Source organism: Dermacentor albipictus, chromosome 3 (genome assembly GCF_038994185.2).
Source record: "Dermacentor albipictus isolate Rhodes 1998 colony chromosome 3, USDA_Dalb.pri_finalv2, whole genome shotgun sequence".
In the NCBI taxonomy this organism is placed as follows: domain Eukaryota; kingdom Metazoa; phylum Arthropoda; class Arachnida; order Ixodida; family Ixodidae; genus Dermacentor; species Dermacentor albipictus.
Window position 1 is genome coordinate 73,896,838 of NC_091823.1, and position 15,903 is coordinate 73,912,740.

The 15,903-nt window shown below is 43.0% G+C and overlaps 2 protein-coding genes across 6 annotated transcripts in view; one reads left to right on the forward strand and one right to left on the reverse strand.

The window, feature by feature from the left end:
• The window catches only part of LOC135900637 (uncharacterized), a 38,131-nt gene extending 25,781 nt beyond the window's left edge, over nt 1–12,350 (forward strand). For both annotated transcript variants that reach the window (XR_011512767.1, XR_011512769.1), the window contains exon 13: nt 11,288–12,350. The gene's annotated coding sequence lies outside the window, so the exon portion shown is untranslated. The remainder of the gene's footprint in view (nt 1–11,287) is intronic.
• Nucleotides 1–15,903, reverse strand: part of LOC135900635 (proton-coupled amino acid transporter 1-like) — an 83,116-nt gene that overhangs the window by 10,038 nt on the left and 57,175 nt on the right. For all 4 annotated transcript variants that reach the window (XM_065430119.1, XM_065430118.1, XM_065430117.1 and 1 more), the window contains exons 3-9: nt 13,142–13,232; nt 10,910–10,998; nt 10,709–10,801; nt 9,000–9,084; nt 5,949–6,221; nt 5,558–5,733; nt 2,845–3,035 (exon numbers count right to left, since the gene is read on the reverse strand). In XM_065430119.1, coding sequence (XP_065286191.1) covers nt 2,845–3,035; nt 5,558–5,733; nt 5,949–6,221; nt 9,000–9,084; nt 10,709–10,801; nt 10,910–10,998; nt 13,142–13,232 — 998 coding nt within the window. The remainder of the gene's footprint in view (nt 1–2,844; nt 3,036–5,557; nt 5,734–5,948; nt 6,222–8,999; nt 9,085–10,708; nt 10,802–10,909; nt 10,999–13,141; nt 13,233–15,903) is intronic.

Genomic DNA, 15,903 nt, shown 5'->3' on the forward strand with positions numbered 1-15,903 from the left:
ATTGATGCCCATTTGAAGCGGCACACATGTTGATACCGATATGTCATGGCGGTTTTTGCACACCTAATGCGGTGCGTAGCGAGAAAAATGCACTAACAACAAGAAAATACATGTCTCACCGACTTGGAATTGCTTATGGCGCTTGAGATGGCGGTCGCAGCACGGAGTACCACGCATTGGGCCATGATTGTGTGATCGTCCGGGAGTATGCATTCCTTGCTTTAAGAACGCTCTTGCCACCCGACAGGCATCGCGTGAGGATTCGGCGCCGGACGTAACTTTGCGCTATGGGGCCACAATCTCGGTCGACTCCGTTCGGGTATACGAGATACGATCACTCTCACACTCGGCACCAGAAGCGTCCGTGCCTATGGGTGACAGCGTGTGCTGGATAAATGCTTCTGCATGCATGGAGCGCTGTTGCTCTGCATCCGGTGCCGAGTTCCGCAAAATCTCGCAAAAGTGATCACATCTCGGAAAGCAATTGACCAAGAACACTGCTCCAGGGCAGTGCTGCCTCTGCTGATCGACAGATGCGGCGCACTTTGTACTGTCGCCAATGTGGTCCTATATCCTCGAGCAAGCTTGCCAAAGTAGGCTAACGGAATTTCGATAGCAAATTTTTGTTCTGCGAGGCATTGCCTATCTGTGCTGTCTCATTATGCAACAACAAAATTCTCGCGAACACAAATTTTTTGGCATTCCCTGCTGATCTCATTATTGCAAGGTTCAACTGTACTTGGAAAAATATTGTCGAAATGTAGGTTAAGAGAACTTTCGCCACCACAAATGGGCTTTACCTCTCTGATCCTATCGTTCAACGGATCGAGAAGAGCTTGTAGAAAACTAACTTGAGGTGTATGGATCCGAGGCCAATATACATAAAGAAACACACTAGGCTGAGAAATGAACACTCTTTAGCAACGTCTTATTATTGAATTGTACACCTTTAAAATGTTTCTACAGCAAGCACACGAAACAGAGTTAAAAGAAAAGGAATTCTTGCTTCTAGATGCAAAATAGTATTTGCTAATAAATATTTAGGTAGCCCTAACACAGTCTTAATGTCTCCTTCATTTCATACTAACATCCAATAATTGCCTTGATTCCTTTTCTCAGGAAGTCAATTGGTTCACCTGGGGCTGGTGCACCTTTTCAAAGAAACGCGCTTATTCCGGTCGGGAGATTTCACTTTTTCAATCAGTGCATTTAGAATATTTGGTAATTATTCTCTTACGTACATGTTGTGGATATATATGTCTATGTACCCTTATATTTACCTAGATGCACTGGTCATCTGCATCTCTTCGTGCCACGGCGTTAATAAACCTGGTTTATTTCACTACGATATTGTTTTCCTTGATCATTGTCCCTGATCAATATTCCATTAACAAGAAGCGCATGTGAAATGACACGATAGCAATAAAATTTCCGTACGTAGCTTCATGTTGCAGATAGGCGGCTTCTGTGGCAAAAATAATGTGTTACTTTTAGAAAACAATGTTAGAAATAGCAGTTTACCAGGCTAAAACTACAATTTATACCGGCTGACAGGAGTAGCGGGCACACCAAAACAATAAAACCATAAAAAATTTTACTGAAAGGAGTTCTTGCGAAAAAACTGGGCGCCTGCCAGCGTCCGCACGCGCGCTCGCTAGTAGACGACAGACTTGACAGCAAAATTGAAGACGTCATGTTGAATAACCAATGCCTCAAATATGTTTACTTGCAGTGGAAATAAAGCACTATTATAAGAGTGCAAGCGTGCAATCAGTCTCAGGACCCGCAGCAAAATAATGTTTAATATGCAGCAAAGCGCGTCTCCGCCCCAATCTAATTCGCTCGCGGCGCCCTCGCAAAATTTTCCCACACGCAGCGCCTCAGCGAGAGAGTGCCATTCGGCCCACTTGGCCATAGTCTAGTACACTCTAGTTCTGGTGTTGCTGTCATTCACATGTGATTTCCAATGATGACTATGGCAACTATGGCAATGCGAACTCCGCCGCTTTGTTTCAGTGGACGTTAACGTCGTTCTTGCTCCTTTGCATCACACATTTGTGCCACTTCGCATTTGCTGAGCTCCGAGAGTTGTCCGAATTGACCGAGGTGCAGCCAAATACGTCCGAATTAACGAGAGTTTCATTGCATTAAATAATGCATATGCCTGCTGGGCACAAAGGGCAAGTTCCAATTATCTGACGTTCTGAATTAACCAGGGTCAAATCAACAAGGTTTTGCTGTACCAGCAAATCTCCACACAGGTTGTCACATGCTGCATTCACAGCTATCGCCCCCAAACCTACTGCAATAAGCATCTTCAATTATCTGTTTTACAGCACATGGTGCATAGTGTTATTGGTAGTATACTGCACGCGTTTAGTAGGTGCTAATCTAAACGCACCACCATTCCCTGTTGCAGGCGGCGCGATGTGGGCATCACATTTCACTTCGGTGGCATCCAGCGGCACCCACCAGCTCGATTCCGTTTCAGTTTCTTGTCACTTCCTAAAAACACCATGCAACAGGAGAAAAATAAAACGCTGCTCGTGCCGCCGGAGCACCACCAGCTCGATGCACATCGTTTTGCACGAGGTTTCACATTACGTAGATGTCAATAGATGAGTTTGTCAAATTTTTTTTGTTACGTCGGATCGTGCGTTTCCCAGTTAGTACGTTTTGTCTAATTTTTTTTTTCCCAAAATGTATGAACGAGGTTCTACTGTATATAGGAGCCTACACCATGCTCCTACATAGTAAACGTAAGCCTACAATACCACATAGTACAAGCCACCACGTGGAAAATAACAGTAAAACAGCAACAAGAAATCAGCCCTGAATACGTACAGGTCATGGTAACCAGAGCAGTGCGTAGCAGGAATTCGAAGACCATCACGACCCGTGGTGAATGCTTTCCTTGGTCAAGGGAAAACCGCTTTACTATGGAAGGCCAGATGATTTGGACGGGCACATACATTTGCAGAGCGTATGAGAGAAAGATGGAGACTGCAAATATGAGCCGGATCACTTCGTTCAACCTGAAAGCATGCAAATGAGGAAAAGAGGATATTAGCATCACCTCTTGAGGCCCATCTTCGCTCACAAGAACATCACAGCACTGACAGCTCTTTTGTGCAACATATCTGGCGCTTCAAGGAATGAGTGCATAAAAGTGCCGACGGTATTGTAGCCAGTTGTGCCCCTTTCTGCTCAAAACTGCCCGTAAACTGTCCAAAGTGTCCTGTTCCTAAGTCTAAAAGCACACATTCACCACCTGCTGTGGCTATGCCCAGGAAGAAGATATACACGAGGCAAGATTCCAGAAGCTGACCTGTGGGCTTCTCAAATTGAGTTACATATACACCGTTTTTTCATGGGTGCCATCATATTGCATACGCACTGGCGCCATCTATCAGCAGTCGGCATGAATGTGCACTCTGTCTTGTACATCAAGTATACGCTCAGCACTGGTTTCTGGTGTTTGTTCTTGTGCTCGCACGGTCTAATTAGTGTGACGTTGTGTCTTCTGCATGGAAAACGATCCTGTGAAACGTACTGATATGGTTTAAGTCAGCATGGCCAGACTTTCTGTTGGCATTGAGGTGGATGGAGAATGCAGTGCAATGTGCACGCATGTTTGTGCCTACAATCAGCCTCAGAGATCAATTGCGTATTTCTGAAAATTCCATTCACTAATGTGACCTTACAGCACTATTCTCCTTTAATTCTAAGCTGTGGTTTAGGAGCAATGAAACATACCCAACAATCACAACTGCGTGGGTACTGTTCTGCTATGGTAGAAGTTGTGCTGTTATACTTTGAGAAGCATTCAAACTGTTCGCTGTAGATTACATTGCGTGACTATTTGGTTCGCTGGGTGTGGTTTCCACTCATGAATAAAATAGTTTTGGTTAGTAGTAACAGCATACCTTACAGTGTCTATTATGCGTAATCGATGCTGCGTCTTTGAGCGTCGTGAACTAAAGTTAAAGTTTAGTGTAGAATTGATGCAGATCTATTCGCAGCGGTTGCACGACATTCAGAAAACCAACAAACCACTTAGCCAATGAAAGCGAATGCATGGGATGACTGTTGTTCACGACCAATATCTTAGCAAACCACTGTTTGGCAGCCCTTGTTCCCCCAAATGCCCTTCTTCTCAAAGCTTTGACCGACCCATTTCAAGACTAACTTTGGATTTACATGGTGGGCTTGAAAATGTCATGTGACTGGTGTGCTGACCACACGGCTGCAGACGCATTTACACAGACGGCATGTGGACACAAAATGGAGGGCAAGGGAGGGAGGAGGGGGGAGGTGTTGCGTGAACTTCCGTGGGCCTCTTGATTTGAGAACCTACGACTGGGGCAGCAAATGACACTGAACCTGGCAGTGAAAAGGCGCCTGCTCATTGCCATCAGCGCCGACTGTGACCAACCCATGCTGCAGCAATCCATGCTGACCAACCCATGCTGACCAACCCATGGCTGCACACAGGGTGCTACCATGTATAGTCTAGTGGTTTGTGGTCCTCACTTCTGTCTGTTGTGCAGATTAGCCAGCTGACAATAACACAAAGAAACTAACTGTCATAAAGACAGAAAAACCCTTCTGTTTTCATGCACTTGACCCAGTGAGAAAGGGGGTGGGGTAATGTGCCTGGTGCGCCGCCCCCTCCCCACATGGTATAAACCAGCATCCTAATTCAATCTGAATGATGGTTAGAGCCCATAAAAGTTGCCTGAAGAAAGAATGACATCTTGACATGTGAAAACATGAATCACAAAAAAATTCTGCCTAAAAATATTACACTATCATTGGGCTTAGCACACATTTCATGCATTTATCCTTTAGGCAAAAAAAAAATTATTATGATAGCTAAAATAGAACAGAAGCTATTTTCTCTCCAAAATTACAAGTGTGTCAAAATTGTTTTCAGAAATCAAGGAAAACATTTCAAGGCATCTTTATTAGGAGAAAACTTGAAAAATCGCATGGAAATGAATGGTCTCGGGACCTTATGGAATGAATCTTAGGGAAATGAAGGGTCTGAGAACCTTATGGAATGAATCTTATGGAAATGAAGGGTCTCGGAAAAGCAAAGATGTCCTAACTGAAAATACAAGTTTTGGGCCAATTTTCGGCCTTGAAGTGCAGCTCCCTCCTGCCTTTCTCTTTAAGCAGAATATGGTAGGCCGACATTGTTAGCTATGAGTGCTCTGTGATTAAACTCTGTGTCACAAGATGTCAATACCGGCATCTTCTACCGGCAATCTGCTGCTGTGCGCCTACCCAGTAACCTTGTATTCTGCAAACACTTATGCATTAACCAAAAACTCAAGGTCACTGTTAGGTACAGTCAAGCGTTGATATAATGAATACAGATATAATGAGTTATTGGACATAATGAAGTAAATTTAATGTGTTTCCTCGCCAATAAATAAACATGTAACGAATATTATATATAGTGAAGGTATTTTTGTGCGGGCTGGGACTGTTATAGTGAGGCTTGATTGTACAAGTTTTCGAAATGTTGTCACACCCTTACAGAAGCACTTACGGTGTAGGTGGGAAATTGAGGGTGATGCTTCCAGCAACATGTTCGCCATACTTTAGGTAACCAAAGAAGCCGATAGCTGTGTACAAGCACACCACGATGACCATGCCCGTGTTCAGCACACCAGACACACCTCCGAAGTCCTGAGGGCTTTTCATTTCGTTTTCCAAAGGCAGCACCTGAAACAAAATGCACGGTGTTAACCAAACAAACTGTGACTGTGATTCAGTGGTTATGAGCATAATGCTGTGACCTGCAGTGTTATGATTTCAAATCCCACAGTGCACTACTTTCTTTGTCTATTTCTTTTCTTTAACTAGTTTCACCGTAAAAAGAAAAAAATTTAAATGCTCCGAACACAACGCACAGTTTAGTATGATGCTATGCTACTCACAATGCCTATGCCCTCAAAGGCATAGATGACGGTGCCAAAGTACAGGGGCAGGCGGCTCACACCCAAGTGTAAGGGCCGCTCGCTGATGCTCGGCATGTCCTGGAGCAGGTTGTAGAAGATGAGCACCATTCCTGTGATCTGCAGCAGGTTAGCAATTGTGGATGCCACAGACAGCATTCGAAGGCTCCGAATGAAGTTGTACAGAACCATGGCAGGCAGCAGGATGGCCAGGTAGACATACACGCTCATCTCAATGCCTTGACCATGAAGCACCTGCATAAAACAGAATGCGAAGAAAGGGAGTTAACTGAGGGGCCCGATTTTTATTAATCATATCATGAGAAGCCAACAAACAAAGACACCAAGGAAAACATAGGAGAAATTACTTGTATTTACTAGTTAAATTAAAGAAAATGATAAATTAGTGGCCATGAAAGTGGATGAAAAAACAACTTGCCGGAAGTGGGGAACGATTCTGTGTTCGCATTACGCGTAATGACCAGTTGTTCTTTCATCCACTTTCCTTTCTATTAATTTATCATTTTCCTTGACTTCATTAGTAAGTACAAGTAATTTCCCCTATGTTTTCCTTGGTGTCTTTGTTTGTCGGCTTCTGCATAAAACAGGAATGACAATAGCCAAGGGATTACTCCAAATGCTTTGCAGCAAGCTTGACCTGGTACATCTGGGTTTTCCAAGGAGCTAACTTATTTCATGTGCAGAAGTCACGGGGATACACAAGTCAACAGCATGCTGAAACGTCTTCCTGATTTGCCCATTACGAACACAGTTACCCTGTTATTCCACTAAACTATCATATTTGTTCACCAAGTGCTCTCCACTTCAACTCCTCTGTGCAACGCCATGAAATGATGCTGAAATCCTAAAGCTCTATCAAGCAATGGCCATGAGCGTACATGCGGATGTGCAGGAAAGTGTGAAGTCAATGCAACTAAACCCTTCTCAACTTATCTCGCGCCCTGTTTTTCTTTAAGTTAGCAACGACAAGCGTTATCTTTGGCATATTGACGCAGCACTCAGTAATGTTGCAATACTTTAACTTCGCCTCATGGGCAGCTGGCTTAAATTAGGGTAGCTCGACTTTGGGCTAGTCGGTCAAACATCTTGGAAAATTGTTGCACTGCAATGACCCACACAAAGTCTTGCACAGTAACGAAGTGGCACAAACATGTGCAAACTACCAGCTGGAACACTACACACAAAATGTAGAAATACGCAAGAAATAGAAACATAAGCAAGAAGAAAAATAAAAAAGAACAAGCGTAAGTGAGGTAAATGATGACAGCAGCACTGACAGCACCAATACGACAGGCAGCGACAAGCCCCCAATAGCACACCTTTTATGGACATAAAGAGCTCATTTGACATAAAGACATGGCTACTAAATAAACAAATAGTGGATGGCAAAATCGCACACATAAGGGCAAGCTGAATAAAAAAAATCAATGACGATTATGATAGTCCCTAATGCAAAATTTGAGTGCAGCCCTGTATGTGTGTTCATTTAGTGATATGTTGGCTGGCGTAGACAATTTGTCTCGTGCAGCACGTTCCAAGCAGAGTGAAGTGTGGTGCATCTGCCTCCCTAATTGAGAATCGCGAGAGGCAGCACATGGGTGACGCATGGGTACAATTCACAGCAGCCGCCGCAGACAGACCTCCGCTCATACAGCGCTTTGTTTCGATACAGACAGTGCGCACTACTCTGATGCCACACTGTAGCGATTGTCACTGCACAGCCTTCCTTGCATGGCACTATGCTTTTACGCTTCCGTTCCGCCAACGACGAGAGTGGTCCTTCGTCACGGGGAAGCCATGCCACCAGTGTCAGCGGTGACAACACCCAAGGGAGCGTCATATCGAGCATTACTTGTAGCCGCTCGCCATCGCTCTTGCAGGAGCAGTGATCCACTTGAAACGCGCTTGTACCGAGGACTGACCTCAGCAGTTGACGCCGTGGACGAGCGTAGCCCTCTTCACCTCACAGCACCCTGGCCCCCCCTCAGAAGCGACGATGAGATTGCCCACATGACTTTGGATGCCTAGGCCGTCAGCAACTTAGCGCAAGCGCAGGCCATCTCCCCTCCGCTCCTCCTCTGCTTTCTGCCTCATGGTTCCGCTGCACCCTCCTTGCACTATTGCCTTTCTTTCATCTCCGGCTGCGCTCTGTGTTCGCTTTCATTTTTTGCAGCACTCGTTCGCTCGGTTACGCCAACGCTCGCTGCAGGAACGGGTGCTTAAGAGCTGCGCTCTAATATGTATCCTGGCTTGAATGAGCATGAATCTGACACTGCAACATCATTGCAGAAATGATCTCGCCGTATCACCGCCACAGAAGCGGACAAGTAAATCTGAATTCTGCCACCAAGTATTAAATGGAAGAATTGGTTATTGCCTCCCTTCCTAGTACAGTCCCCTATTCACCTTTCACACTCAAGCAGGTACAGTCGACCAAAAAAGTTTACGGACCAAGAGACCTGACAAAAAGTGGAATATCTCCGCAGCCTCCAAATGCAGCCTCGTATTCCCATTTCCAGCCTTTACTGGTATACGCAAACAACATTGTGATGTACGGTTTTACTGGCTACTTTTAAAGGCAGCTCGTATATTTAGCATTTTCTGAGACCCCGTGGTCCGTAAACTTTTTTGGTCGACTGTACATGCACCAGTCCTCAATTAGACCATACTACGAGTTCACTTCTTTTCTTCTTTATATCCTCAGCAAACTAGCAAGGCATGTCTTCATGAGATAAAAGAGGAGTACACAAAGACCACATGCATCATATCAAAGCTTGCTAACCTTATTCTCTCTACGTATTTTAGCTAGTCATCATATTTTGTGCTTCTAAAGTCGCTTCATCTTACTCAACAATAGCTTTACTGAATGCACCAGTTGCTTGCCGTAGCATCTCCTATACAAACCATGCAGGGCTACCTGTCCACTAAGCATTTACGACATAAACCTTAATCATCAACCCTAATGCCAGTATTTAGGTAATCCTATCATACGACTAATACACCATCACTCACCTCTTTCAGACTAGTTGCAACAAATACAAAGTAGACGCAGCAAAATCCAAACTGGGTCAGCAGTAGAAAACAGTTCACAGTTGCTCTGCAATGTAGGATAATGGAAATATTAATACCTCCATGACTAACAGCATTATCATCCCTGTCAGCGTGTATGCAGTGGGGGTAAAAATAATCTCGCAGTTTTCTCCAACTGCCATCTCCTCACATCAGCCACATTCATTTCTCATCTCTTAGAATGTGCTCTAGCCTCTTATACCCAGCCAGCTCTCTACACTACAGGGGGCATGGAACCTTTGCTCATACCCATTGCTTTTTATCATCTGGTTTTTACAAGAGCACTCTCAAAGCATCTGCAAAATGCTCTTCTATAATGATAATTTTAATGTATGTACTAATTTGTACAACAATTCTATAGTTTGATGTCTGTTTTACACATGGAAGCTCTTTCTCTTATGCTTCTAAACAGTGTGAACATTGGGATGTTCCTCTTAAAGCATAGCTTCCAGAATCTAGAGTCAAACATAATACTACTGCCCAATAACATCCAATCCATTAACAAGATGTACTGTACTGAAGACAGCAAGCATCAGCCACTTTTCCCAAGCTTCAAAGTTTGTATGTGCACTAAAATGGAAATTTAGGCTAGTGGTTTTGCATGATGGTCGATTTCATGGTACAAAAACAGAGCAAAAATAAAGAAATGGGCATTAGAAGAGACTGAATGATACAAGTCCATGCCTTAATCTTCGAGCCATTTTTCCACCATGAATTCATACCAACTTGCTCAGCAGTCAGTCTTAGTATCACAGGTAAATCACTTATTGCTGTGGTCGTCCCTTGTCTCATGCGCCATGATTTACGTGATGTACTATTAGCATTAATTCAAACCTGAAAAGACAAAAACAACTAGACTGTTTTGTGTTCCAAGATTTGTCTACATCTGTAACTGCGGTTGAACCCTTTAAGGACAGCAAGGAAATGAAAAGAACATGCAATAAAACAGAATTTTGGTTCCTTGCATATGATTTTGTTGCTCATAGAAAGCAAGGCTAAATTAAAAGCTTGTCAGAAAGACAAAGTTTATTAGAAAAATAATAATAATTTTACATCGTAACGAAAGTGGGTTTAACTGCACATTCTGGCTTTCCTCATTTACACTTTTCAACTCAATGCACTGTATTGCAAAATTGCTCACTCAAAGAAGCTCAGCTCTCCATATCACCTCTTTTTGTTTCCTTGCATTCATGACTTGAAACATTAACTCCTACCACAAAGGATGCCACTTTGAAAAACAACAACAAAACAAAAAAAGTCTAGGTTCACAATTTCACACTTCAGCAGGCTCCCTTGCATTATCTGGCGTTTTTTACAACAATACCCCAGAGCAGCAGACGAGCTCAGATTGTTTTGAAGGCTACACTAAAAATAAAACAGCATTGGACGAGTACATGGTTAACCTTTTTTGCAAGTTCGTGCTTGACAGGCTCAGCTCTTCTTCCATACGAAAAGGGTCAACTTAGGCTTCTTAACATTTGTGTGGAACTACATCACGCTTAGGAACCATTCACATAGTGATTGCATGCCGCGCTCTGATGTAATTACACATGACAAGTGTCCTCATACAGCCTTTTTTTCTTCTTTTGTTCGGATTTCAATTCATGCTGATGGTACAAATACAGACGAAGTAATCTATATTACGGACTGACCTCGCACCGTTGGCAAACCGTCGTAGGCAGCGTGGTCCAAACCTGAAGGAGTACTGTACCACCCCAGCAAAGTCTAATGTTCTACACCCAGCCCTGAAAAGGAACAGGAAAGTAAATCAAGTTTGAGACCACATGCACCCAACAAGTGGCTGCAGGTGTAAAGTTTTGAAATGGCCAGAAAACATAGCGATTAGAACTCACTTTTTGGACAGTATGTGGTTGCATTTCACCAATATGTGCATGCAGTGGATACAAATAATTCCCACTAAAACAATGCCGATAGAGCCGACCTGAAACATGAAAAAAGAAAGAAAAGAAGAAAAAATACCAATGAACATACCAAAATAACAGTTTGATGAAATCAGAACAAACCTTCACATTTCTCACCACCAAATAAGATGTCAAATGTAGATGTGACCCCATTTCACCGACTATTTTATTACATGAGCCTTCAAATCAATTGTATATGGAGCTATGATAGCATCTAGTGTACAAAGCCTGCAAAGTCTGTCTATGCAAACACTTGTCCCGTCAGTGAAAACAAGATTTTGCTGAAATGCTGGTTTTTCTTTATTTCAGTGTTTTCCTTCTTCTATGGACAACCAGTAATCTACGAGGCAAAATCAGAGTCTCTGCGCCCCCCCCCCCCTTTTTTAGCCAAATTACGGTTGTACTAAATGCGAAATCAACATATCCATTCATGGCGGTGGACCTTTCTTGGACCAGCCCGGATTTATCTGCCGGTGGCTATATGGCATGGTGCTGCCGACAGTTGTGAAGATGACTGTTGTGCTTCACACGTCTATTGCGTACAAGCGATGAAGTGTGATTCATTTTCTATGGAGCAAGGGACAAACGGCCATCGAAATTCATAGGGAAATCAGCCCGCGTAAGGAGAAAGGTGTCTCGCTTTGAGAAGTCCGCTGAAGAAGTTCCTGGCAGGACAGGGATTCATGCGCAACGATGAAGCCAAGACATCACTCCGACGGTGGTACCACAGCCTGCCGGACGAAATCTACCACAGGGGCATCTCAAATTTAGTGCTCCGATGGGACAAATGTCTGAAATGGTTGGGGACTATGTGGAAAAATAGTGTAAGGTACGTTTCCTTACCTGTAAATGTAATTACCTGTATGTACTTTATTTTGGCTAATAAAAGATAGGGGCAAAGACTTTCTGATTTGCCCTCGCAAACGGCATTTATATAAGCATCCTGTAACAATCCGCCATCCTGCAGTGGAATTAAAGATAGCCTGAGGGCGATGACACTGATGCAGTATGAGCAATCTGCAGTCTTCTATACGTGCTGAACAAACCACGTTTCACTTGCCAAGCACTCATTAACAATACACCCGTTTGCACCCAGAACAAATTATATATTCACCTGCTAAATAGAGAAACTAATCCACTTTCCTGAACATGCATGCTCATATGATGCAATACCATTTTTAAGCAGTTACTCCCACCGTCTTTTGCTCATGTATGTATAATGATTATCACCAAAGTTGTTTCTGCAGTGGCTACGTTGGGGTGAATGCACCTTGTCGCCTGTAAAGTGCAATTTTTAAACACAAGGCTGGCTGCACATCAGTGATCCGCACTATCACAATGGCCAGGAGAACACCAACACATTTTCAATTCCGTTTCTTTCTTCAATTCTCTACACAGTGCTGTATACACTAGCCATTTTTATCATGCGATACAGTATGCAATGCGTTATTTACTTGCCAAGCTCCTTCTAACCATTCAATTAGCTATTTACATTGCTGAGTTCTGGCCAAGCTTCTGTAGTCTCACAGTTCACAATAATGCAAAGCATTTTGCTGTGCACAAAAAGGCACTGGTGCATGGCAGGCATTTCACGTCTGAACCTGCTATTAGACATGAGATTGACAGCAATTTTTTGAAGGAAGAAACTGTGCCTGATATAAATATGTCTGCTATGCTGCTTCTTTCTTTTCTTCGAAGACTCGTTACAATTTTAGGGATTAAGCAATGAAATTGTACAGATACTAGCAGCGAGCTGCACTTAGTATTACAGAACACTTCAAGCCAACTGTACTAGTCTGGTTTCCCGGCTAGCTCATCTCGTCAAGCATCTCAGGAATGATGAGATTTACAGTAAACGTACTACCTAATGTCTACCTGCTCAACCTTCACACTTGCTAGGCTTTGGCAAACCACGCTTTTGAAAGCAAATGGCTTCTGTAAGTAGACACCTCACAATGCATACATACAGCCTGTAAATGGAACGAAATGGGAGTCAAAGATTTCAACAGCAAAAGAACCACTTGAAAGGATATGTAAGAGGCAAGATGGCCCAGCTTGGACATAACTGCGCATGTTACGGGCACAACTGCGTTCGGAGCAGTCAATTAAAACAAAGTCTGGGAGCTAGTACCCCATCTCGAAGAGAGTAGGAAAGCAACTCACAAGGATTCCTGCATTTGCCAAAGCACTAGGCATGGCTAGTACACCCGTACCAATGTTCCCCTTGAGCAGGTGCATCATTGTTTGGCAGTTGCTGTGAAGGAAACAAAAAAAAGGAGCAGGTGAAGCTTCAACACTTTCGACCTATGAAATGACTGAACCTGTTGGGTGTTTAAAGGGACCCTGACGCAATTTTTCAACATAGTGAGAAAATGTTGCCGACCTGTCGTAGGGGCTGCTGTGAACATGTGGACCAAATATTGCTGCACTGCATGCAGGAGAGAACGTACAATCTTGTGTCAAAAACGGCAAAAAATTGCTTGCTCTCACTTCTGCAATGTCCTCGTGCAGCGTCATCGAAAGCACCTGGCCCACCAATGCTATTGGCTGATTTCGTGATCGCAAATGGATACTCAGTAATACATAATTGCTAACTTTGAGCTAAATAAATGAAAAATATAGATGCCTGGAATCTCAAAATGAGCGACAACCCATTTCATCTTTGCACTGTGTGTAGTTGCATCAGCTGCGCATGGCCTCCGACATGGCAGCAGTATGCTGCATGGCGCAGTCTACTGTGGTCGCCACAGGGTGCTGTGACGAGCCCTTTTGCACTTGCAAACCTGAACTTTTGGCCGGGGCTTTGCCCTCTCGGTTTCTCTGCTGTGCAGCTTCCAGTGCACTAGCAGAAACGAAAAGAGAGAGAAAGCTAGGTATCGGTGCAACAACTCCACTTAGAATTGAAAGATTCAAAAAAAAAATTTTCTGCCACGAGATTCTTGGGATGACATCTTTTACTTGTGAGGCCATTCTACGACTAGTAGTTATAAGAGTGTTTTAGGATTCCTTCATGAAAGAGCTTGAAAAACAAAAACAAATTAAATCTATTTTTCATTTGTTATTTTTACTTGCATATTATGGTGCATCTAATGGCAAAAGAAACTAGGTCAAAACAACATGTCATTGAGAAAGAAAATGCCATATCTATATTTCAATATGCTCAGTTTTGCTTATGAGGGCACTGAAAATGACCCATTTTATGCTGTTTGCCATTCCAAACCCATTTATCAGAGACAGGTCATCTTGGTTTCGTTTTAAAGAGCACCTTGCCAGCTTGCTTTCCTGTCAAAATCAATCCTTCAATGCTACTTCAGAAGAAAGCTACCTGGTTCTGTAGCTTGAAATGTGCAGTCTTGCACTCTCCTTAGTTTATTGCACCTTTCTCCAAAAAAAAGAAAGAAGGTTATTTTTACAAGTCACAAATTTTGGGAACAGTACTGCTTCTATGTTACTAATTCAATTCTTCTAATATCCTTTTTTATTGCTTGAATGCTTAAAGAGCCTTAGAGTTTTATGACATGGTAACATTTTGAAATCTTGTGAAAATTACCAACATGAATTCACACCTGCAATGTTGCAACTTTATAATTTCAGAATTTTGTCTCAATTTTTTAAAAGATAAGTTCTGCATACAAAAACAGAAACAAAATAAAGTTGTGATAAGTTCAGCACAAACTTTGCTTGCTATAAGTTTATTGAAACGCTTTATATAAAATTTAGTGCGCATATAAAATTCTTAAAAAGACCAGCAGTAAAAGACCTGCTGACCATCATTTCCGTAGCCCAGGGATGTATGAGGGCAGAACTAAACATATGTGTCCATATGGCCCACATGGCCAAAACTGGTCGTGCCAGCTGACGCAATAAGCACCAACAGTGGGTTCCACCAAGAAGATGCATAGAAAAGTAGCAGAAGTTGCATTTGAATTCATGGAGATAGCGCAGGAGAGAAAATAAAAGTGGAAGGAAAGACCACTATGTCTTGTAACTTCGAGTAACACTACAGTTTGACGACAGTGAACAGTTTTCAAGGAATTCTGAATAAATCTGCGTGCTTCAATTCAGTCGTTTGCTATGTGTGAAGGCCAAACAGAGCTCTTGTGATGCATGTACCAATTTAAGAAGAACCAAAAAACTGACAATTGGCATGCCAGCGTGGGGAGGAGCCGGCAGCTGACACCGTGGAGACAAAAACCCCGTGTTGGTGGGAAATCATCCAGGTAGCAACCCTACATGTACTAAAGTCTCAGTACATGAGCACTTTTGCTATACCGCCACTGTGACTTAAAGCCCAGACCAGTGCCTTCATGCTCAGCAGCAAAATTCCTCAGTCAGTGAGCCGTCACAATGGGTTGTGTGTAATATACACCATGGTAAATGTAACTGCTGACCATCGCATCTGTGTATATTGCCGTTTGTTTCGATGCTTTCGAATCAGCGGAATATCTCTGGCTATATTAACTATGGAATAAAGCTTCAGTGTCAATCTTCTCTTTATGAATTGAAAAAAAGAAGCTTGTGACATTGTGAAGAGTATGAAGGAGTATGGAGGGAATGATGAAGGTTGCAACATGAAATTCCACATTCTTGGTGGACCAATGATGCATATTTGGCAGTTCACAGAGTACCAACACAAACATGCATGCCAATGAACATAATTCTCTTTATACTGCTCTGCTGTGCCACTGCTCACTTGCATACTGTGCTTCTGCAATCGTCGTCTTCATCGCTATATGACAATCGTATGGCAGCACAGTTTTCGAAGCAATATCAGCCGGGAGGTGGACCCCTTAATCCTGCACTTCCTGCAGGAAGGGATTACCACTTACAGTTAAACCTCAATATAACGAACTGCAATATAATGAAATTCTCAATATAACAAAGTATTTAAATTTTCTTAACCTTTTGTCCATAGTGCACCATGT